The sequence below is a fragment of the Notamacropus eugenii genome, chromosome 1 (assembly GCF_028372415.1).
Source record: "Notamacropus eugenii isolate mMacEug1 chromosome 1, mMacEug1.pri_v2, whole genome shotgun sequence".
In the NCBI taxonomy this organism is placed as follows: Eukaryota; Metazoa; Chordata; class Mammalia; order Diprotodontia; family Macropodidae; genus Notamacropus; species Notamacropus eugenii.
In genome coordinates, this window is record NC_092872.1 from 401,403,940 (window position 1) to 401,428,732 (window position 24,793).

At 38.9% G+C, this 24,793-nt stretch overlaps 1 protein-coding gene across 1 annotated transcript in view; it reads left to right on the forward strand.

Annotated features, from left to right (window-relative positions):
- Positions 1 to 24,793, forward strand: part of DOCK2 (dedicator of cytokinesis 2) — a 480,195-nt gene that overhangs the window by 394,608 nt on the left and 60,794 nt on the right. Inside the window, exons 31-33 of the mRNA XM_072630938.1 lie at positions 12,027 to 12,127; positions 12,215 to 12,273; positions 21,058 to 21,206. Of these exons, the coding sequence (XP_072487039.1) occupies positions 12,027 to 12,127; positions 12,215 to 12,273; positions 21,058 to 21,206 (309 nt within the window). The remainder of the gene's footprint in view (positions 1 to 12,026; positions 12,128 to 12,214; positions 12,274 to 21,057; positions 21,207 to 24,793) is intronic.

Sequence of the window (24,793 nt, forward strand, 5' to 3'; positions counted from 1 at the left end):
TGACCAAGATACCATCATTCCTCTATTTTAACCTATAATTCAGAAAACCAAATCATTCTCTAACACCATCTTTTTTAAAAAAAATTAATTTTATTTTCATCTCTCTATTCCACTTCTTCTGCTCTCACACACTAAAAAGGAAAGGAAAACAAAATCTATTATAAATATATAAAATTTTTTTTCCTATATTAACTATGTCCAGGAGGGGGAGAGAGAGGGAGGGAGGGAGGGAGGGAGGGAGGGAGAGAGAGAGAGAGAGAGAGAGAGAGAGAGAGAGAGAGAGAGAGAGAGAGAGAGAGAGAGAGAGAGAGAGAGAGAAAGAGAGAAAGAGAGAACATACTTAAATACTTTCTCCTTAACAAACTAATCACCTCCCAAATTTGCCTCTCTCTCTCTCATTATTCATGCCTCTAAGGCTTCAGGTTACTTGCCCAAGATTCAATACTAGAAACTCAACTTCTCCATATGTAAAATGGGAGCAATGTATGTACATAGGCTTTAAGACGTTAAAAATTCTCTGTAAATATAAGGCATGTTATTAGGTAGAAAGGTTTATTTTTAAGGTTTATCATAACTACCCCTCAACCCCAGTTAAGAGTAAAGGGAGATGATGTACCCCTGAGCTCTGCTTCTAGGAATAAGAAGCAAGATTTTCTCCTTTTATTTCCCCCTAAGTCCAGACTACTTTACTCTTCATGAGAGTTTTTACGTTTTTGAGAGGAAATAAAATACCACTTGGGCTGTTCGAATCAGGCAAGTGGAGGAGTGGTTCCTCCTCCCGATGCCTGCAGGCACCACATCATTCTGTTACAGAGTGTGTTTGAGGAAGGTTATGGTTTCATTGCTGTTTGTAGGGGCAGTGGAGAGTAGCTCACTACAGGCTTGGAAGGAATGCTGTGGCAGACTGGTTTGCTTGGTAGCCCCAGAGTTTACAATTTGATTGATTTACTCCTTGTGATTTGTGAGTGCTGGCAATCATAACTCAGTATCTGACTTTACTGAACCTTCTTTCTTGTCCTGGGTATAAGGGGCCTAGTTAAGAGATTATTTGGTTTTAGACCTCAGCCTCTTTCTCCAAAATGGAAATTTCAAAAGGCCAGTGAGGCTCAAAGAATTATGGAGTTTGGTCTAAGCACCGTTCGAACTCTCAGTCATACAGTGGCTAAAATACTAGACTTGGAGTCAAGAAGACCTGAGTGTGAATCCTGCTTCAGAAACACTAGTCATGTGACCCAGGATAAGTCAAGTCTTTTAACCTCTTCCAGCCCCAATAACCACAGGGTTATTGTGAATATCAAATGTGAAAATATATGTAAAGTGTTTTGTGACCATGAAAGTGCTGTATAAATGCTATTATTATTATTAGTTTTAGATGCTTCATTGTGATAGGGCTGGGACCTCAGTAGTTATTTCTAAAGATACATGACAGAAAGAAGACAACTTTCTGGTCCTTACCAGTGGAGAAAGGCATCATGTCTGTGTCAGAATGTGTCACAATTTCATGGCCAGAGAATAGAGTAGTGGCCCACATAAAATCCATAAAGAAATGGAGTCATTTTCTCTTCTAACAGAGCTTCAGAAGAAAATAACTGAAGGTCAGGGACCCATGGGTTACCTTTCAGTTTTGTCTTTGCTCTTCTCTTTCCTTGCCTATTGTGATGACGGGTTTGCTCTCTGCACCATGGCTGCGATGCCCCCACTCTCCTTTTAAAGTTTCATTAATTATGCATTTATTATCAGCAGGCCCAGCATCCATCCTGATGCAGTGCAGTTTTAGCAGCTTCTCTCCAGTGAAAGTTGGTCAAACTTGAATTTTAACTCTCCAGGCTAATCTTTCCTGGCCCAGTCTTCATCCACAGACCCAATATCCCACTGCCTTCCTTAGCTTCATGGCCAAGGCGTGTCACCATACTGTGTGCAAAATACTCCAGTACACCCAGTGTAGACAAGGGAACACACAGTGTCAGGCCAGACATCCTTGTTAAGTAATTCAGGGGTTAAGTTTCTGAGCTTGGAGATCACCTAATTCCACAAACTAGACTTGGAAACCATCTCCTGGGCTTTTGTCTTTCCAAATCAGGTCCTAGGGAGGCACTGTGGCAGAAGTACTGTGTTTATTCATCACAGCTTTGCCACTGCCTTGGTGTGAAACCTTGAATAAGTCACTTCTGGGTCTGTTTCCTCCTCTACAAGATAAGTGGGTTGATTCGATGACCCCATCATTCCCTTTTAGCTCTATTATTAGATTGAGGAGATCTGGAGTTCTTGGAGACACCACACTATAAACCGATGACTCAGTGATTTGTAGACACAAGACTTTGTGCTGTTCCAGTCTAACGAGGGCCTTTATTCTGAAAAGTTTAGGGCTAAATAAGAAGGAATCTTCAGTTCAGCAAAGTACTTTGGAAGTGTCTCCTGCATGTTTAGTACCGTGCTAGGTGCTACAGTCAGCATCAGAAACAGGAAGTGATACAGTCCTGAGTGACACTGACTTCATAAAGCTCTGATTAGTTCTGGGGTCCCTTGCTCCATTCAGGATGCTCATATTGACTCTAACTAGAGTTATTCTCTCTGTCTTGGGAATGTTTGATGAATTCTAGGATCCATTAGAATATTAGCTCCATGAGCACCAGGACTGGTTTCTGCTTCTATCCTTAGCACTTAGACATAGCAAGCCTTTAATAAATCCTTCCTTCCTTCCTTCCTTCCTTCCTTCCTTCCTTCCTTCCTTCCTTCCTTCCTTCCTTCCTTCCTTCCTTCCTGCCTGCCTGCCTGCCTGCCTGCCTGCCTGGCTTCCTATTCTCATGTCTTCCTGCCTTTATCAGCATTTTAAATTGGGAAGGACTATGGGACCATTTTATCTGCTAACATTATAGTCATTCCAAGATGAACAGGGCTCAGATATAGTTCTAAGGAAAAAAAAAAGTCTTGACCCTAACTGATAAAGATTATAACTGGTGATATAAAGTAGAATCAAATATTAGTCAACGACACCAAGGCCACTTTAGCACATGGAGGAAGATAGTGCCTGGTGCTCTGAAATATAATTAGATGAATCATCATTATTTTTTTAAAAAATAAGTTGTATTTATATATTTTGTTGTCATATTGCAATGATTTCAGAATACAGCACAGCCCCAGCATTAAATTCTCCCTCATAATAATAAAAAGAGTTAAGTGAAAACAACTGATGTAGGGACTGTTTGATGATGTATACATTGCTTTGTTTCCATAGTCCCATCTCTGTTGAGAGGTGAGAGATGTATTTCATCATCTGTTCAGTAAGTTTCACATAGAAGAAGAGGTGGAAAAATATGATGCCCTCTATATTTCTGACAAGTGGTATCACAGAGAGACCCAGGGCACCTGTGAGATATCAGTTGACTTTGGGAGTTTGCTACAAAGGAAAGGAGAGATTCATCATGATTCTAGTTCTCAAGGAAATATGGTCATGTTGATTCCTAATCAGAGTCCAATATCAATCATTTTTCATTAATAAAAATTAGATCAAAGATAGATCCCAAGTGACTTGGGGAACTGGAGAAGACTTCATGGAGGAGATGACACCTCAGTTGTATCTCAAGGGAACGATAGTTCTTAGGTATATCAAGAAGAGGAAAAGATATCACAGAAAGGGAAACAGAGCAAAGTTGCAGAGGCAAAACTGGACATGGATTGTGTTGTGACATGCATCTGAGACAATTTGGAGACCAGCGTGACTAGAATGAAAGATTTTGATTTTGAAGAGCAGAAAATAAAATGGAGAAGGCCTTAAATGCTAGTGGGATGCTAGAAAGAATGCTGGCTCTACAAGGAGATTTCAGAAAAACTTGAAAAGACTTAAATGAACTGATCCTGAGTGAAGTGAGCAGAACCAGGAAAACTTTGTACACAGCAACAGCAACATTATGCAATGATCAATTGTGATAGACTTAGTGCTACAATAATCCAAGGCAATTCCAAAAGACTCGTGATGGGAAATACTATCAACACCCAGAGAAAGAAACGTGGATTCTGAATGCAGATTGAGACACTCTATTTTTACTTTTTTGTGGTTTTTTTCCCCTTTTATTCTGTTTCTTCTTTCATAACATGATTACTGTGGAAATCTGTTTAACATGACTGCACATGTATAACTTATATCAGATTGCTTGCTGTCTTGGGAAGGGAAGAAGGAAGGGAGGGAAAGAGAAAATTTTGGAATTCAAAATCTCATAAAAAAATGAATGTTGAAAACTATCTCTACATGTAATTGGAAAAAAAATTTACAAGTTAAAAAAGAATTCTGGCTCTAGAATCAAAATAATCAGGCTCAAATCTCACTTGTGTTGTTGATTCCCTATGTGTCCTTGAGAAAATTACTTAACCTCGCTGGGCCTCATTTTCTTCATCTATAAATGAAAAGGTTGAACTAGTTGGCCTCTGAGGACTTGTCTGGTTCTAGTTTTGGGATACTGTGATCCTCTGAGTTGAGAGGGAATTCCTTAGGAAATGAGTAGACACTGGTGGGTGTTTTGAGCATAACAGAACAATGATGGGTATAAGCATTTCAGATCCAAGCAGGACCATGGCCATCACTCATCTTCTATCAACCTTGTGTAAGCCCAATGAGAATAACTTCTCCCTTTCATCCAGAGTAACCTATTCCATGCAGTTTTCTTGTGACACTAAATGACTAGTCCTTGGAGTCTCAACTGCTCCATTTCAGGCTTGACCTCAAAGAAGAGATTTGAGAAGGCACCTCCCTCTACTTCTTTGCAGAGGTGGGAGACTATGGGTGTGGAACACTGCACATAACACTAGATTTTGTCACCATATTGGTCCGTTTTGCTGAATGTCTTTCCTCTCCATTTTTTATCCTTCATTATAAGGGATAGCTCTCTGGGAGGGTGGAGGGAAGGAAGAGATACAGTGAAAAATATGAGTGATGTAAAAATGAATGGTATCAATGAAAATTGATTTGATGTATAGATGGACAGGTTCTTGCTATCTTTGAAGGGTAAAGGTCAATAGGAATATCAAGAAGGAAACTTAAAAGTAAAAGTGATGCCCTATAGGAAAAACACCAGCTTGACTGAAGCCCATGGTTATAATAGGATTTTTAATAGGACGGCAATGGAACAGATGTCTCACTGGGCTGGCCTGGATTTACTTTCAGGATTAGTATTTTACCTATTGTGCTTGGCTTCTCCTGTGTAGCCACTTTGAAATCTGAGTTTTCTCATGGAAAAACAAACAAACAAACAAACAACAATTCTTTTCATGGAGCATGTATGTGATTTCCTTCTTCCACTGACTTGTTTTTCCAACTCCTGAATTTCAGTGTGAGGGTGTGTGATCCCTCAGCTTAGACAAACAGTGGGAACACATTTTAAATTTAAGGCCAAGGAAACATTTTAAATTTAAGGCCATGTAGACCCTGCTGTCCAGCTGGTGCTTCAAGAAATTAATCTGACCTGCTGTGACCTGAAAAAAAAAAAGCATCTGAATAGAAAGACCAGCGCTCCCACACAAAGCTATATGTTTGGATTAGGACCTGGTAGGTTGGGGGGGTTACTAAGGAAACTGAGTTTTTTTTCGAATTTTCTCTTTTTTGAGGGGGGGAAGGGATAAATGCTTAATTGAAGAGAAAATGAAAATTAAAAGAAATTTTAGAAGATGAAATCACTCAAAACCTTTTGGACACTTTGCACTGTATATACTCCATGTTGAGACCTGGCATTTTCTGCCCCTCAGGAGGTTCAGATTACTGTACAGTTTTCTTCCAATATTTTGAGTGGGCTTGGAAAGAGTAAAGGGTTCAGAGGCTCTTATAAGGGTCCTGGACTAGATATACCCTAAGGTTCCTTTTACTCCTAGCATTCCAACAAAGGTCTTGGCCTAGGAATCTTGGACATAAAACAGCAAAGGAATGAGCATGTTGAACTGGGGACTTTTCACTCAGAAGTATGGAGTAATTGAATGGAACCAAGATAGCAAGTAAGTAGTAAATCTCCAGAACTTTCCCATATCCACCTCCAGAAAAACATAAAATAATGCCCCCAAACAAATCCTGGAACAGCAGAACCAGCAAAACAATGGGATGATACAATCTTTTAGCCCAAGAAACTTACAGGATTGCTAATAAAAGTCTATCTTACTCCGGTAAAAGGGGAACATGCTCCAGGACAGAAAGTGTTCCAGCAAACCAGCAGCAAGCCCCACATCACCAAACCAGTGAGAGATCCTGAACCCCAGTGTGGTAGAGCAGGCAAACACAATACTAGGACCCCCCCCAGGTGCCTCAGTATAGGCCAGACAAGAACCACTACATGTTTCAGCATCACCCTGAAAATATGTCAGTGACCAGACCACCAGGTGCTTCAACCTAACCACAGGCAAACAGATAGATGCCAATTCTATGAGTACCTAAGCAAACTGGAAGCCACCAGCACCAGGCCCCTACCATGTGCTTCAGCATAGCCCTCATGCTTCAGTGTAGGCCCAGGCAAATGTAGAAACATCCTCCAGATCCAGAACATGCCAGACATGAGCACTAGGACCCCATTCAGTAAGCTTCCAGACTCCTACAGTGTTCAGTAGTGCCAGTCACCCTCACTCTATCCCCTTGGTGTAGCACCAGACATGAAGGTTCCGCATGGGCCTCAGGGCAACATTATTGTAGCACCAGGTAAACAGCCAGGGCCTGTAGCCCCTGGCACAAGAAGCCTGAGATAAGTGTCCCTTCTACCCCAGGAGAAGAGCTCAAATTACAAGAAAGAAAAAAGGCCAAAACAAAGATAAAAAAAATGACAACAAAAGAATCTGACCAAGGAAAGTTATTATGGTGACAGGGGAGACCAAAACACAAATTAAGAAGAGGACAACAATGTCAAATACCTATGGACAAAACCATAAAGAAGAGCAGGAAGTAGTCTCAAGCCCAAGAAGAATTCATGGAAAAGCTCAAAAAGGAGTTTAAACACTATATAAGAGAGGTAGAAGAAAAAAAATAAGAGTGATGTGAGAAAATTATGAAAAAAGAGTCAACAGACTGGAGGGGTTGCTTAAAAAATAGAAGTGGCCAAGCAGAAAAGGAGATACAAAAATTCCACTGAAGAAAACAACTCCTTAAAAAGTACAACTGGCTAAGTGGAAAAGGAGATAAAAAAGCTAACTAAGTAAAACAACTCCTTAAAAGTTAGAATTGGGCATGTGGAATCTGATGACACTACAAAACATCAAGAATCAAACAAATTCAAAAGAATGAAAAAATAGAAGAAAATGTAAAAGAAAAGCCATAATCAAAAGGAGGATAAATCAAAAAGAAACTTTCAAGTAATTGTCAAGGAAAACAGCCCCAATATCCTGGAACTGGAGGGCAAAATTGGCATTGAAAGAATTCATGGATCACCTCCTGAAAGACTCCAAAATAAAAACTCCAAGGAATATTTTAGCCAAATTTCAGAACTATAGGTCCAGTAAAAAAATACTGCAAGTGGTCATAAAGAAACAATTTAAATATTGGAGAGCCACAATTAGGATTACATAGATTTGGTAGCTACAAACATCAGAGTTCATGGAACATGATATTACAGAAGGCAAAGGAGCTAGGACAACAATCAAGAATAAGCTACCCAGTGAAATTAAGCATATATTTCAAAGGAAAAAATGTTTATTCGATGAAATAGAAGGATTTCAAGCTTTCATATGGAGAAGACCAGAACTGAACAAAAAAAAGATCTCTAATATCATTTACCAAGAGAAACCTAAGAAGGTAAAAAGAGAAAAGAAAACATAAGGAATTTGACAGCACTCAACTGCTTATATCTGTACATGGGAAGATGATACTTCTAATTCTTAAAAATCGTACCACTGGTAGTACAGCTAGAAGGAATATTCATAGGCAGAGGGTATAGGTATAAGGTGAATTTGAGGGAATGACATAAAATAATTAAGGGATGAGAAAGAGGAGTGTACTGGGTGCAGAAGGAAGAGAGAGGTAGAATGGGGTAAATTATTTCATATGAAGAGGTATGAAAGACCTATTATAGTGGAGGGAAAGATGGGAGGGCAATAAGCATTGTTTGAACCTTAGTCTCATCAGTATTGGCTGAAAGAGGGAATAATATACACAGTAAGTTCAATATAGAAATTTATTTTACCTGACAGAAAAGTAGAAGGGAAGGGGGTTAAGTAAAGGGGATAGGGTGGGGTAGGGACTTAACAGCAGGGTGGACAGACCAGGGGAGGCAGTAAACAGAAGCAAAGCACTGTTGAGGAGGGAGAAAGGAGAGGTGAAAGGAGAGAGGACAAACAGGAGAAAAAATAGGGTGGAGGGAAATACACAGTTAGGAATCATAACTATGAATGTGAATGGGATGAACTCTCTCATAAAATAGAAGCAGATGGCAGAGTAGATCAAAAAACAGAATCCTATAATATGCTACTTAGAAGAAACACACTTGAAGCAGAGAGACACACGCAGATTAAAGGCAAGAGGATGGAGCAGAATCAATTATGCTTCTGCTGAAGTAAAAAAAAAAAAAAGAAAGCAGGGGTAGAATTCTGATCTCAGACAAAACAAAAGTAAAAATAGAGCTAATTAAAAGAGGTAAGGAAGGAAATTACATCTTGCTAAAAGGTACCATAGACAATACTAAACACGTAGGTACCAAATGACATAGCATCCAAAGTCTTAAAGGAATAGTTAAGTAAGTTACAGTTTAATCACCAAACAAGAGATAGAGAGCATTATGAAATGTCACATTGACAATTTTGATTATATTAATAAAGCTTTTGCTCAAACAAAACCAATGCAATCAAGATTAAACGGAAAGATAGGTAACAATCTTAACAACAAGTGTCTCTGATAAAAGCCTCATTTCTCAAATATATAGAAAACTGACTCAAATTTATAAGAATACAAACTATTTCCCAATTGATAAATGGTCAAAGGATATGAGCAGACAATTTTCAAAGGAAAACACCAAAGCTGTCTATAGGCATATGAAGAAGTGCTCTAAATCTCTTTTGATTATAGAATTGCAAATTAAAACAATTCTGAGCATATCTCTCCCTATCTTGTTGGCTAATATGACAAAAAAAAAAAAGAGAAAATGATAAATGTTGGAGAGGATGTGGGAAAATTGGGACACTGATGCACTGCTGATGGAGTTGTGAACTGATCCAACCATTCTGGAGAGCAATTTGGAACTACGCCCAAAGGGCAACTAAACTGTGCATATCTTAGATCCAGCAATACTACTCCTAGGTCTGTATCCCAAAGAGATCATAAAAAAGGGAAAAGAACCTACATGTGGAAAAACATTTGTAGCAGCCCTTTCCTGTGGTGGCAAAATATTGGAAATTGAGGGATGCCCATCAATTGGGGAATGGCTGGACAAGCTGTGGTATGTAAATGTCATGGAATACTATTGCACAGTAAGAAATGATGAACAGGCAGATTTCAGGGAGAAAAAACTTGGAAAGACTTGTATAAACTGACAAAGCAAAATGAGCAGAACCAGGAAAGTATTGTACACAGTATCAGGAATATTGTGTGATGATCAGCTATGAATGATTCAGCTCTTCTCAGCAAAACAATGATCCAAGGCAAGTACAAAGGATTGACGAAGGAAAATGCTATCCACATCCAGGTAAAGAACTGATGGACTCTGAATATAGATGGAAGCATACCTTTTTCACTTTATTCTTTTTCATGTTTCTTTTTTTCCCTTTTGATCTGTTTCTTTTACAATTGTGACTAATATCGAAATGTGATAACACATATATAACCTCTATCAAATTGACTACCATTTTAGGAAGAGTGGAGGAGAGGGAGGGAGAGAGAGAAAAGAAATTTGAAATTCAAAATCTCATAAAAAATGAATGCTAAAAATTATCTTGACATGTAATTGAGAAAAATATTTTAAAAGCTAAAAAAAAAGATGTATAAGCCACATATGCTTTCCAGCATGTAAACTACATTCGGGAGCAACGATGCTTATTTTGAAATTTTATTTTTAATTTATAGAATAAAACAAGCATTTCTATAACAGTATAATAAAATGATGATTGTATATGAAATTGAAAATCTACTATGTATAACTTACTATTCCAAGTTTTCATGTAAATTCATTTTTTCCTTTTTTTTCCTTTTCTCCCCCTTCCTCAACCCTAGAGATAGCCACCATTAGACACAAGAAGTATATATAAATACACACGTACACACGTACATACACATACATACATATAAATATATAAAGAATTATTCTGTACATACTATTACTTGTCAGTTCTTTCTCTGGATGCAGATAGTTTCTTTCTTCATATGTTCTTTATACAATACTAGGTCAGTGCACATAAAAACAAAGGTGCCTTTTCAATTACCCTTACCAAGAAACAATGTGGTAAAGTAGGTAGATCCCTGGACTTGAAATAAGGAAGATGGGTTCAAATTCTGCCTCAGAATCTAAGCAGTAGGGGGAATTCTGGACCAGTCATTTCACTTCAGTGTGCCTCAGTTTCCTCTTATGTAAAATAAAAACAGTGTGTTCAATGATCTCTAAGGTCTCTTTCAGCTTTAAATATATAATACTATAACTTACCCCAAAGCTGTTTGGCCAAATGCCTGGATTCTGTTCCCAGAGAGGGAGAAAATAATATATGCCAAACTCCTTTGTTTAGAATTCTTAAATGCCCTTTAGAAGTGACCCCCAATAACACTCCATCTCCCATCTCTGTGCATTTTCTTAGGTTGTCCCTCAAGTTTGGAGTGTACCCCACCCTCACCTCTGCCTCTTAGAATTTCCAGTTTCCATCAAAGCTCAGTTCAAACATCACCTGTTATAGGAAACCTTTCCTGATCTCAACTCTTTCCCCTGTATATGTGTGTGTGTGTGTGTGTGTGTGTGTGTGTGTGTGTGTGTGTGTGTAAAATCATCTCACATTTGTTTTATAGATATTTTTATTTAGGCATGGAATTATAGGATTTCTGAATTAGAGCTAACAGGGACCTCAGAGGTCATCTAGTCCAATCCTCTCCTCACTTTACAGATGAGGAAACTGAGTCATTTCAAAATTTAGCAATTGGTTCAAGGTTACATAGTAGTGTCAGAGGTGGATTATGAACCCAAATCTTCTAAAGCCAGAGCCAGTGCTTTTTCTACTATACCATGCTATCTCCCATGTTGCCTACCCTGAGGACAGACAACCATCTTTGCCAAAGGGCAGACACTTTAATTTTTTTCTTTGTATCTTAGCATAGTGCTTGGCATGAACACAGAGCTACAGTCTCTGGTTCTAGTGTACTTGCTTCCTTCAAGTCTCAACTCAAGTCCCACTTTCTGCAGAAGGCCTTTCTCATATCTATCTCACCTTCCCCTCTGAGATTATGCCCAAACTACTCTATATATATCTTGTGTGTACCTAGTTATTTGCAGGTTGTCTCGCCATTAGACTGTGAGCTATTTGAGGGTAGGGACTGTTTTTTGCCTCTCTTTGAATCTCCAGTGCCTAGTACAGTGCCTGGCACATGGTAAGTTTTTAATAATGCTCTGGTTGTTTTTGATTGATTGCTTGATTAACCTGTTGATCATTTGGTGGATCTATGGAATGTCTGTCCCTCCAGAAGAAAAGTGTCCAATATAGATCAAATCCCATTACGACAAAGACCATGCCGCTGAAAAATCTATTGCCAAGATTTCTGTAGAGGGATTCCTTGTTCAGGTATGCGTTAGACTTAGGTTGCCTCTGAAGTTCCTTCTAGCTCTCTCATTCTGTAATTCCTTTCACTTATCTTCTTGCCTTGTTACAAGTGAGAACCTAGGTCAGTACATATAAAAACCCCATTCCATTGCCATCACTTTAGCCTCAATACTAATTTCCGGGTAGGAGCTGCTTGGAAGATTGCATAATGCACAATTATGCTGGCTGTGCTGGTATTTTCTGCCATCTTCATAAATTATTCACCATTACCCAGAGTTTAATATGACTTCCCATTTTCAGTCCCACACCATGACTGTTTCCTATTATTTAATTTACAGCTGTGGAACAACTATTTTCATCTGGCAGTGGCTTTTATCACCCAGGATTCCCTGCAGCTGGAGCAGTTCTCTCATGCCAAGTACAATAAGATCCTGAATAAGTAAGTTGACTTTCAGATTTACTAAATATGATATTTTATTTAACTCCCAGAGACTGTCAATAATGTTGATGTTTTCCCTCTTCTTAGATATGGGGACATGAGGCGGTTAATTGGCTTTGCCATCCGTGATATGTGGTACAAGCTTGGTGAGTAAACACGCACGTTGAGATAAACACATCTGCAGACGCCAAACTCCTCCTTGAAGACCATCTGTTATGCGAGAGATGGGGGTTTCAGTGTCGGGAGCTAGAAATAACCGTTTATTACTGTAAGCACAGTGCTCTTAATAAAAGCCTGATTGTACAGTGAATGAAAGAGGGAGGGATGCACAGCTGTGGAACAACTCCAGGATTCAGCCCCGAAGGGCTGTACAAAGTTGGGAATAAGGGGAAGAGGACAAGGTTGCTGTCCTTTCACAAAACAGCATGTGTGGGCAACTAGCTTCCAAGTTATCTGTACAGACTGGCAGTTCATTTTGCAGATGTGTTGTAGACTTGCCCAATATTACAACCTTTCAGATTCAAGGAGAGAGCTCTGTAGACATGAAGAGGCCCTTCTTTGTTATGATTCAACTTGTGAGATTATCCTAGGATCTCTGCCTCTTCTGCCTTAATCAGGGACAGGATTTACCTGTATGCTTTTGACTTCTTTCTGGCTGAGAGCCCAGGACTGTTCCTGCGCTCCAAATAGTTGAAGAAGCAACAGAGAGAAAAAGTATTCTGCCCTGGGATGAGAGCTCAGAACTACTCAGCAATGCCATTCTTGCTGACTCTGGATCATGTCTACCAGCTTATACTTAGAGTGCCTACTCTTTCCTGTCTTTAGAGAATTTTCCGGGGTTGGCTTTCCTAGACCCTTTTCCATAGCTAAACTTCTTGTCTCCTTATTATTTCTATCTAGAGCCATAACTGGAGTTGGGCAGTAAGAATTTTGTCCCAGAGGGCCAAAATTTAGAAGTACTTCCCCACTTATACTTCATTAGATAGAAATAACTGAACTTAGCATTTGATGAGCAAGAATAATCAATTAGAATGGAATACCAGGTGTCAGTGCTTCTTCTTCCCGACTTGCTGTGTCTACCCTCTGGATGAGTTCAGCTCCACTCTATTTCCTCCTGATCAAATCGTCTATTCACCAGTGTCAGCATAGTGTCCTAGTATCTCTTGAGAAGCATTATGATACAAAGGGCAAGCACACTGGTATCTGAGGCCCTAGAGCCTGTGGTCAAATCATGATTTTATCATGACCTACGTGACCTTGGGCAAGTCACTAAAAAATCTCTCTGTGTTTCAGTTTCCTCATCCCGCAAAATTATGGTGTTAGATGGTCTTTAAGTTACCTTCTAACTCTAGATTTATGATCCTAAAATATTCTTTCTCTCCTCAATGGGTCTTGGGTCCTGAGATCTTGAGGTCTTTCTCTGAGAGCTCTAAATTCTCAGCTGAATTTTTCTTTAAAAGTTGTTTTACTGGCTTCCGCAGATGCCAAAATTGCTTCCTATGACTCTAGCTCTACTTTATTTCCACTCACAGCCTGTTATGTAAGAACTTATTTCTCCTGTAGTAGTCCTTTACCATAAAAAGAGGTATGGGGAAAATTCTTCCCCAAAATACCCTAGATAGGGAATTCCCTTATTGAAGCATAAGCCTTCAGAAAACTTATCTGTACAGGTTTATGCCATTCCAACTTCACTGGACCATTGTGAAAATTAGAATCTACATTGTTTTGTTTTCTTTTGTTTTTTCATCTATCTCTGTATCTTGCTGCTTCCCATGTACTATTATTTGTATTTGTTCTGTACACAAAAGATTTTATATAACTGTAATGGTTTTTGGCAGGTTTTCCTTTAATTTTTGTTATGTGGATAGGTATAAAAATATTAACTTCAACCTGTTTGGGTATTTATGAATATCTGTAAGGATAGTTTGTTAAATTAGGAGATAAGTAAAATTAATCTTAGTCAAATCCTGACAAAAAGGTCCAATGAACTTAGCTCTTTACATGAGAAGCAGCTTTGGTAGAATGGAAAAAGCACTGGATTTGGAGTCAGAGTACTAGGACAGCAATACTACGTCTGGCACCATTTACTTATGTGATATTGGATAAGTCATGCAGCATCCCTGGGTTTCAGTTTCTTCTTCAATAAAATGAGGAAATTGGACTAGATGGCCAACATCAGATTTATAATGCTGTGATTGGTCTGTAGCTGGTTTTCTGGGGAGGCGGGGGAGAGGAGAGAACTTTTGTATGATCCAGAACACAGCCCTCTCTGTTGCCCCTGCAATTTTTCTCCCCAGCTTGACAGGGCTACCTTTCTTACCATCTGTGGTGATGAGAGAGGAACGGGAGCTAGCCTTTGTGGAAATCCATCCCCAAAAGCCAGAGCTCCACCCCAACACATCTATCTAGGATTATCATTTACCCTGAAAGGGGATGTGCTAATCAGCTATTGCTCTCTCATGAACTGAGCTCTGGATGGATGCTGCCTGCTTGCCTGTCCTTACCTGTGTTACTTAACCTTTCTAAACCTTACTCCTTGGTTTCCTAGATTTTCTGTGTTTATTAGATGCAGCTTGCTAAATAGATACATGGAAGACCAAATGCAATAGAGGTTAGGACATCTTTAGTTTTCAGGGAACATTTTGAATTACCTCAGGACTGGTTTTTGCAAAATTTTAGGGAGTGGAAACCTTAGTGTTTACCTGGTTCAATCCCTTCATTAGACTGTACGCTTCTTGAGAACAGAGATTTATCTTTTTTCCTTTCTCTGTATCCCCAGCATTTCACATTATGGCCGGCACATAGTAGGTGCATAATAAATGCTTGTTGACTGTCTATAGACAAGGAAACAGTGACTTAGCATGACCCATCCAAGATTATACTTCCTATTGCCTCAACTGCCACCTAGGAGTGCATGATTTCCCCACATTTCTTTTCACCTAAATCTATAGAGATTGCATCAGCAAGCCCTTTGAAAAAACCCTAAACTCTCCCCATTAAATTTTACCATATACCTATGAGATGAGTAATAGATGAATCTAGCTACTTTTATTGAACAAATTCAAAACTGGGCTCCAGAGAAGTTTCTGGAATACAGGACATACTCCCCACCCACATGTCTAAACTTGTTCCCAGAGCACTCAATACTGCCACCATTACAAAGGACTGTGTGACTTGAGATGAGTTTTTATCTTGACAGCATATTGGCACTTCAACTTTAAAAGCTTTTCCCCAACATAATGCTTCTGTCCCTAATGAGATTCAGTTCCACTGAATCAAAAAGGCCACCCTCCCCCCTGCATCCTTTCCTTCACTTTCCTTTCCATATTGCAGCAGGTATATCATCCAAAGACCTATCCTTTGCCAGATTTGCCTGTATTCCATTAACCATAAACATCTTTTTATCCAGAGTATGTCCAATTGCATGGGCATGTATTTACATGTATATAAATTTTGCATCTACTGAATGCTTCAATCTCATTTGGATGTAAATTAAGACAATTACATTTCAGACAGTCTCCAGGGATATTAAAATCACATGCTGGTTAAAGGATTGTCATCTCTTTCTGTCTTCCTTTTCTCCTATTTCCAGAACTTCTCTTTAAGTAGATTGCTAGGGAAAACAAGTCAGAGGTGTCACAGGCTTCTGTCATTTCCCCTTGTTCTTTTGGACCGTATTAAATAAATCCTTATCATACTTGAAGGCCTTGAGTTTTCTAAAGACTTTTATCATATTCACTATTTTCCTATTACTGGACTATAAAGCTCACTGAATATCTAACCTCTTCTCATTTACAATCTAGCTATTCTTCCACTTGATTTTAAATTTTAAAACCCTACCATGGTTTGATAAAGACTTAAATTATTCTGATGGAGTGTGGGAAAAAATAGAAATTAGTAATTATTATGAACCACACAAAAAGCAAGATTTTCTTTCTAAGCCCTGGTGAAGAATTGAGCCTGAAGTGGGATCAAAATGTGACCAAAAAGAAACTGATAACCTCAAAAAGAGTTCTTATCCTTCACTTTACTCCTTCTATTCCACTCTCACTGGCTGAAGACATTATTAGAGTAGCATCCATAATTTAGTCATCTAACACTTATGTCTTGCCAACTTTTTTTTTAGTTCTGAGAATTTGTTCTAGAATTTAGTTTAATTTGAACTTCAGAATCTCAAGAATCACCTTCCTTCCTTTCTGTTCATATTCTCAGTTTTCATCTGAAAATACTTCTTCAGGCAGCAAGCAGGCTGCACAACAGTAGCCTTTACCCCCCACCCACACACCAGCCCCCCCAAAAAAGAAAAACAATTCTGCGCACACAAAGACTGAATGCTCAGTTTATTTAGAGAAAGGTTGTGGAAGCTGCCTGTGTGGCGCATGCCAGCTGGGAACCAAGAAGCACGTGAGACTGACTACCTGCAAGGCTTAGGACTGAACCAAGAAGGCAGGAGGGGCTGTGTCCCAGTAGGAAAAGCTTCTCTTCTGTGACTGACGCTTGAAGAGGAGAACCTTGTGGCAAATCTACTCTTACAATACTGCAGATTAGTGGGATTAGCCAAGATGCTGCTGAGAGAGGCTCACAAACACAAGATTGCTGTTGGCTCCTGATGTCACCTCACTCCTAGCATGGCCCTCTCCAACCCTGCCCCATAGCTGCTGCTTATAATTTCCTTATGTTTCTTCTTGTGTCTTTTTCCTGACAACAGTTTTCTTAATGCCCAATTTCTAGTGAACATAGTCATGAATCAGAGTAGGAAGCCAACCTCAGGAATCCTCTGGTCCAACCCCTCCCTGAATCCTGAACCCCCTTCCTCTACCTTCTATCATCCAAACACAGCTTCTCGCAATACAGAATTGTCCACAACTAAAACTTGTGCAGAAGGTGGAGGAAGACAAATTGAGCCCCAGATACTGGTACTCAAAACAATGTTGGCATGGCTGCTATGCTTAATAAGTCAAGTTGGGAAGAGTATCTTTTGTATGAGTTCAAACTCATTTGCATACCTACTTCATGCATAGTATGCATACCATACTCTTACTTCCTCTTGAGAAGACCTTGGATATGCCTCCTGCCTCCATGTTAACTGATGGTAATCAACTTTTTGGCTTTGTCTGATCCCCTTCTGTTCACTGCATCATCAAAGGGTACATTGACATTTAGGGAGAGGAAAGGGCATTGACTGCATTTAGAAGACTTGGGTTCAAATCTTAACTCAGGGGATTTCCACCTGTGTGATCTTTGGTAGGTCACTTGACATCCCTGGGCTTCAGTTTTCTCATATGTAAAATAAGGGGGTTGAACTAAATGGCCTCAAAAGCCCCTCCAACCTTCAGATCAAATGACGTCAGAGCACTATAGACGGTCCTGTTGGGACCTGGTTGTCCTTTCAGAGTTATAGCGTTGCCAATGAATGGTACATGATGAGCACTCTTGGTCTCAGTGTTGCTGGCCTAATGACAAACAGCACATCTCAACCTGCCTGAAGAATGATCATTTGGCCTCTGTTTAAAGACCTAAAGTACATGTTCTCAGTAAATAGATGGTTTGGACTTGAGTCCAGAAGATACAGGTTAAAATTCCACTTCTGGCACTTATTAGTTGGGTGATCATGAGCAAAGCATTTAACTTTGTTGAGCATCATTTTCCTCATCTGTAAAATGCACATAATGATACTTGTAGTATCTACCTCAGTATCTGGACTCAACGTGGTTGTGGTGAGTCTCAAATGAGGCAAGATGTACAAAGTACTATGTAATTATCACTTGTTCTATTGATAATCCTTCACATTGCCTTGTTCCTAGGCACTTAAATGTTAAGTATATTAAATTCATCTTACCAGTGTAGAAGAGGTGAGAAGCTTATCTTCTCTACCCTTCTACTTTTTTCCATGAACGATATATTTATATCAAAATTACTTCCCAAGAGAAGTAGTATCTACATCTAGAACAAGTTTATTCAATTTAATTTAATTCATCAGACTTTTGTTTTTAATTAAGCACTTACTATATGCAAGTTACTTTTAGATTCCTCAGTCAAAGGAAACATTCAGTCTGGGAGAAAGAAATGTTAGTTTGGAGGGCAAGTCAATTATTCATAAAAGGAAGAACAGAGTTCAGATCTGGCCTCAGATACCTTTTGGCTGCATGACCCTGGGCGAGTTACGTAATCTAGATCATCATTGTAAGCTCCTTGAGGGCGGAGATTGTCTTTGCCTCTTTTTGTATCCCCAGTACTTAGCACAATGCCTGACACATAGTACATGCTAAATAAATGTTTATCAATTGATTCATTTAATCTTTATTTGTCTCAGTTCCCTTAACTATAAAATGGGCATAATAATCACATCTACCTTCCAGGGCTATTAGGAGGATCAAATGAGATAATATTTGTAAGGTGCTTAGCACAGGCTGACACATAGTAGGTACTACATATAGTATACACACACACACACACACATATGTATATTATTACTAGTATATACTATTGCTATATGGACCCCTATTGAATGTTAATCTTATTAGATTTAGCCGTTTGGATCCTCACTCTGTCAACCAGTCTCTTAGCTATCCCTTCCAGGTTGTTATAACTGTACATTTGATGAGCATGCCATCAATCAAGGAATCAACTGACAAGCATTTACTTAGCACCTACTGCATGCCAGACTGCTAGGTGCTAGGGAAACAAACACAAAGAATGAAATAAGCCCAAAGACCACAAGTGGTTTTGTGTATATGTGTATATGCACACACATATACATACACATAGACACATGTATGTATCATGTATGTATGCATCATATATGTAGGTATACGCGGAACTTTAAAAATGGACATAATAAGTATAAATACAAAGTAATTTAGGAAGGAAGGAAGTGGGAACATCAGAAAAGATTTTATGGCATCTATGTCTTTATCCAAGTCATTGAAAAAATGTATTAAACAAGCACAGGGACAAGCACAAATCCCTGTCATGCAGTAGGTGCCAAGTAAAGGCTTGTCAATTGTTTAGCTGATTGATGGCATGCTCATCAAATACACACTTATACCAACCTGGAAAGGAAAGCCAAGAGAATGGATGACAGGGCTGAGGATCCAAAGAAATCCCGACAGTCTAGAATTGGGCTAAATCTAATAAGATCATGTTCCATAGGAATTAATATAATAACTGCTAGCATTTGTATTTATTCCTCCTACTATGTTTTTTTCCCTATCCTAGGAATATTCCATTAGAGACTTTTGACTATGCTGATATTGAACCACTAACTTATACTATTTAGATATTCTAGATAGTTCTGAATCTAATTGTACTGTAGTTTCATATATTTTCCCATCTTTTTCACAAGAATAGTATTAAATATTATATCAATTGTTTTTACAGTATTCCCCTCATCTTCCAGTTTAGTAACTTTGAGAAAAGGAATGAAGATGAGTCTGGCATGACCTCATCATCATTGTCCTATTGGCTCTTTGGAAATACCTCTTCCTTTTCTAGATGTTTGCCAACCATGTCTTTCCTTAATGATTTTAGAATTTTCCCAATAAAATCTATTGGCCAATAATTTGCAGACTTAATTCTTTTCCCCCTTTTGAAAATTGGGACATGTGACTTCCTCCAGTTCTCTGTGGTACCTTTCCCATTTTCCACAATCTTTCAAGGGATACTAGTAGTGGCTCAAAAATCATACTTGCCAGTTCTTTTACTGCTCAAGTCTATAGATCATAGAGGTCAATTGAACTGAATTCATCAAGGGCAACTAGGTAGTACAGTGGATTGAGTGCTGGTTTTGGAATCAGAAAGACCTGGGGTTCAAATCCTGCCTTAGATACTTGGTAGCTTTTTTGATATGTGACTTTTGGCAAGTTCTCTCTCTCAGCTACTATTATTTCATCTGTAAGAGGGAATAATAATAGTACCTACCTCACAAGGCTGTGGTTGTCAAGTAAAATGGTGTAGTTAAAATGCTTTACAAAATGTAAAATGTTACATAAATGCTAGCCACTGCTAACTCCCTCCTTATTTTGGTTATTCATTCCCTGTTAGCCATTTTCCTTCTAATTCTGCCCTCACGGGGCCAAAAAGAACAAGTCTAATCCCTCTTCCATGTGACATTAAATGCTTGAACACAGCTGTCATGTTCTTCTGAATCTTTTCTTCACTCTAAACATCCCTAGTTCTTTCCATTGATCCTCACATGATATGGATTTGATTCCCTTCATAAACCTGCTTCTTTGGACACTTTCTAGAGGTATTCTCCTTGGAAAAGAAAGGAAAAAAATCTCCTTTCACTGGTGTGCAAAGCAGAGCCTAGTAGGTAAGCCCTAGTAAATTGTCTGAAGTAGAGTTTAAGTGACTCACTCTAGGTGACACAGCTAGTAAGATTCAGAGTAAAATTTGAAAGCAGATATTTCCAATGCTGAGTCTTACCCTCTGTTCTCTATGCAACTTTGCCTCTCCATTTTATTATCTAAAGAAAAAATGGACCTTGCCCTCACCAATCAGAGATGCATGATTTTGCCTGGAGTTTATAATAGGGAGTATTAGACATGTCATTCTTTGACTAGGGTACCAGTGAAGTCAAATAGAATGCTTCTGCATCAGTTACACTTGCCAGCATCTTCTGTATTAGCATATGAATAACGATTTTACTGCTGAATTTTTTGAAATATGCAATTTTTTCTTTGTAATGCAGCTCTCCAGTTTGCATGGCTCTTTTTTCCCAATGGTAAATCTTCCTTATAATGCAAAGACATAACTCCAAGTATCCCATTGCATAAGCTATACCAATATACTCTACTTTTAATTTGTTCAAGGATGATTAATTGCACATCGTCTATCTTGTTTATCTCCATTTCTTCTATTCTCTCCCATGCCACATTTGAGGGGGTCTCATTGAAATTTAACATGAATATACACTTCTTCTTTTTCAGGGCAGAACAAAATCTGCTTTATTCCTGGGATGGTTGGACCAATTCTAGAAATGACACTGATTCCTGAGGTTGAACTCCGGAAAGCCACAATCCCAATTTTCTTTGACATGATGCTGTGTGAATATCAAAGGTGTGGAGATTTCAAAAAGGTAATAAATGAAGCAGAAAATGAATGTGGCATTGTATGTAGCATCCTTAATCTCTAACTCATCCCTCTTAATGATTGTCTGGCCCTGTCTGAAGTGAGCTTCAGCTGTAGTCAAAGGGGGTCATTTATGACATGTTCAAGGGAGGAAAAGAACTGGTGGATGGAATCTGGTCAGTATCCTACCACACTCTCTCACTTGGAGCTGAGATTAAAATGCATTGTAGTTCTACTAATCTCTTTACTTACCTGCTTAATAGCCTCCTTGGGTCGTGTTTAGAGAGAATTTTTTCCCCTTTTGTGCTTGGTTTGTGCTTTACCTCCTGGGACAAAGATAGATAGACATAGATGATACAGATATGCAGACATCTATATCTGTAGATAGAAGCAGCTAGAAGGCTCAGTGGAGAGAGTCTTGGGCCTGGAGTCAAGAAGACTTGAGTTCAAATCCGGTCTCAGACGTTTATTAGTTGTTTGACCTTGGGCAAACCACTTAACATCTGTTTGCCTAGGAAGCAACTAGGTGTCTTAGTGGCTAGAGTGCTGGGCCTGGAGTCAAGAAGACCTGAGTTCAGACACTTACTAGCTATGAGACCCTGGGCAAGTCATTTAATCTTTGTTTGCCTTAAGTCATTGGAGGAGGAAATGGCAAACCACTCCAGTATTGTTACCAAGAAAACCCTATGGACAGTATGGCCCATGGGGTCATGAAGATTCAGACATGACTGAATAACTAAAAAACACATATCCATAGATATAGAGAAAGATATATGTGTATATGCACATGAATATTTATATGTGTGTGTATCTATCCAAGATACGTATCATCAGACTGACTATACATTAAAGGAACCACACAAACTGGATTAGAAGAGATGCCTAATTGGAGAGATCTCTAGTTTTGTCATGTGGTGACAGAGATATGGACTCAATTTTTTGCCCAGCACAGAAGAATAAAACATCACATGAAGGTTTTTTTTTGTCCTTGTTGTTTTATTTTAAGTGAAAAGTCAGCAAAATTTGGGTAATGAAACCTATTTCTTATGCCCAGTTAGCTGGAAGTATTAAGAAGCCCCCACCCCTACTTGTTAAACTTTTAGGTCTTCCCTTCCTCTTTCCTGATAAGCACGATTTACATCAATCTTACCTAGTACTTTAGAAGAAAGTTTGCTGAATAATGACTGAGCTGGTCTTATTCCCTGATCTCACCTGTGCGGTTAGAAATGTAACAAGTCTAGTATCTGAAGATGATGCCACAACAGTGACAAATTGGAAGTTTTCTTTGATATTTTCCTTTCTGGCTATGGGGATAGAGTTTTCACTTAGCTGTCACATGTTCTACCTACTCCCCATTGGGATACTGTTGTGAGAAACCTGACCTAGTTTAGGGATATAGTCTCATACCTGTGATCTTGACATCATTAGCACCATCCTCTAACCAAATGAGCTTATTCATCATATGGAAAATTTTGAGCATGCAGATTGGCTTCATTTTATTCCTAGAGTGCCTCACAATCTCTTTCAGTGGAGACGAGGCAAAAGGAGAATGTGAACATAGACTCATAGACTCACCCAACTTCACAGTGGGAAAAGAGCTATTGTGTTGTCCAACCCACTCTTTTTATAAATGAGAATATGGGCCCCAGAGAGGAAGCAACCTATCCAAGATCACAAAGTTCAGGAATGCCAGAGCTAGGACTTGAACTCAGCTCAATTCAAGAAGTACATTTATGAAGTACATATTGTTTGTAAGACATAACAGATAAAACATTGGACTTGGAGTCAAGAATAGACTAATTAAAATTCTGCCTCTGACCTTTACCAGCTGTGCTTCCATTAATTTCTCTGAGCCCTAGGCAACTCTAAGACTTTTCTACTAAGTTATAGACATTGGAGTCAATGGAGAACATCCTCCTACCAATGAAATAAGAGTGTGCTGTCTTATTATGTGTAGGGGACTGTGCTAGATATCATAGAGAGGAAGAGAATGGAAAAAAAACATTTATTAGTTGCCTACTATGCACCAGGCACTGTGATAAGCTATTTATCCGTATTACTTCATTCAATCCTTACTCAGTCCTGTGAAGTAGATGTTAATATTGTTCCTGTTTTACAGTTGAGGAAACTGAGGCAGACAGAGATTAAGTAACTTACTCAGGGTCACACAATTAGTAAGTGTCTGAGTCCTGATTTGAACTCAGATCTTCTTCATACCAGGCCCAGCACTCTAGCCACTGTACCACCTAGCTGGCTTCCTATGAAAATGGAGATGAAAATTGACATGGCTCCATATCCTTAAGTTATAGAGAATATAACTTTTGAGGGTATGTACCTGTGATGTCATAAGTGTGAGGAACTCCTGCATATAAAAAGTGCATTCACCCATTCAGATCAACAATCTGTCTATAATGTGAAATTTTAAAGAGTTGTTTATAGGAGTAAGAGATTGTGTTTTGCCCATAGTCATATAGCTAGCATGTGTCAGAAGCAGGGCTTATATTCAAGTCTTCCTGAGTCTAAGACTGACCCTCTGTCTATTACACAATGCTACCTATCAATATATAATAGAAAATGTTACATATATATAAATAAGCATAATATAATACAGAATGGGATATGGACAAAGGAGAGTCAAGCAAAGTGCTATGAGAAATTTAAGGAGAGAAAAGGGAAGAGAATCACAGAAGTCTAATGGGAGAGTAACATGAGAATTTGACTTTGAAGAAAGGGATTAGGGGACTGAAATATATGCAGGGGTTAGAGAAGATGGAGAGTCTAACCCAGATGTGGGGAATGACATATGCAAAAGACATAGGGACTGATTGGATGGAACATAGAATATGTGAAGGAATGAGATTATGGACTATTACTGTCGTGAACTTGTGAACTTGATCAAGTTACCTAATGGCTCTGGGCCTCAGTTTCCTCATCTATGAGACTAGAGAGAATTAAACTAAATGACCTCTCAGGTTCCTTCTAACTACAGATACATGACCCTATGATCCTATTGTAGTATGGCCTCTGGGTCCCTATTCTTAATCCTCACTTGAACTCTCAGACTGAGTCTCCACATAGTGGCTGACCACTTCTCTCTCAGGGTTCTAGGAGTGATCCTGAGGAGTTGGGGTTTCTTATACCATTGATCACCCCCCCCATCTGGTGTGCCAAGATCATGTTCATTGCTTCCATGCCACTATCTACACATCACATCCTCTGCCATCCCCTTTTCCTTTTGCCTTCAATCTTTCCCAACAGCAGGGCCTTTTAAATGAGTCTTGTCTTCTCATGTGACCAAAATATTTACAGTTTAGCTTCAGTATTTGACTTTCCAGTGAATAGTCTGAGTTAATTTCTTTAAGTTTAACTCATTTGATCTTCTTGATGTCCAAGGAACTCTCAAAAGTTTTTTCCACTCTACAATCTGAAAGCATTGATTCTGTGGCACACAGCTTTCTTTGTGGTCCAACTCTCACTGAGAAAAAAGGATAGCTTTGACTATGTTGGACCTTTGTCAGAAAGGTGATATCTTTGCTTTTTGGTATGCTGTCCAGATTTACCATGGCTTTCCTTCCGAGGAACAAGCATCTTTTA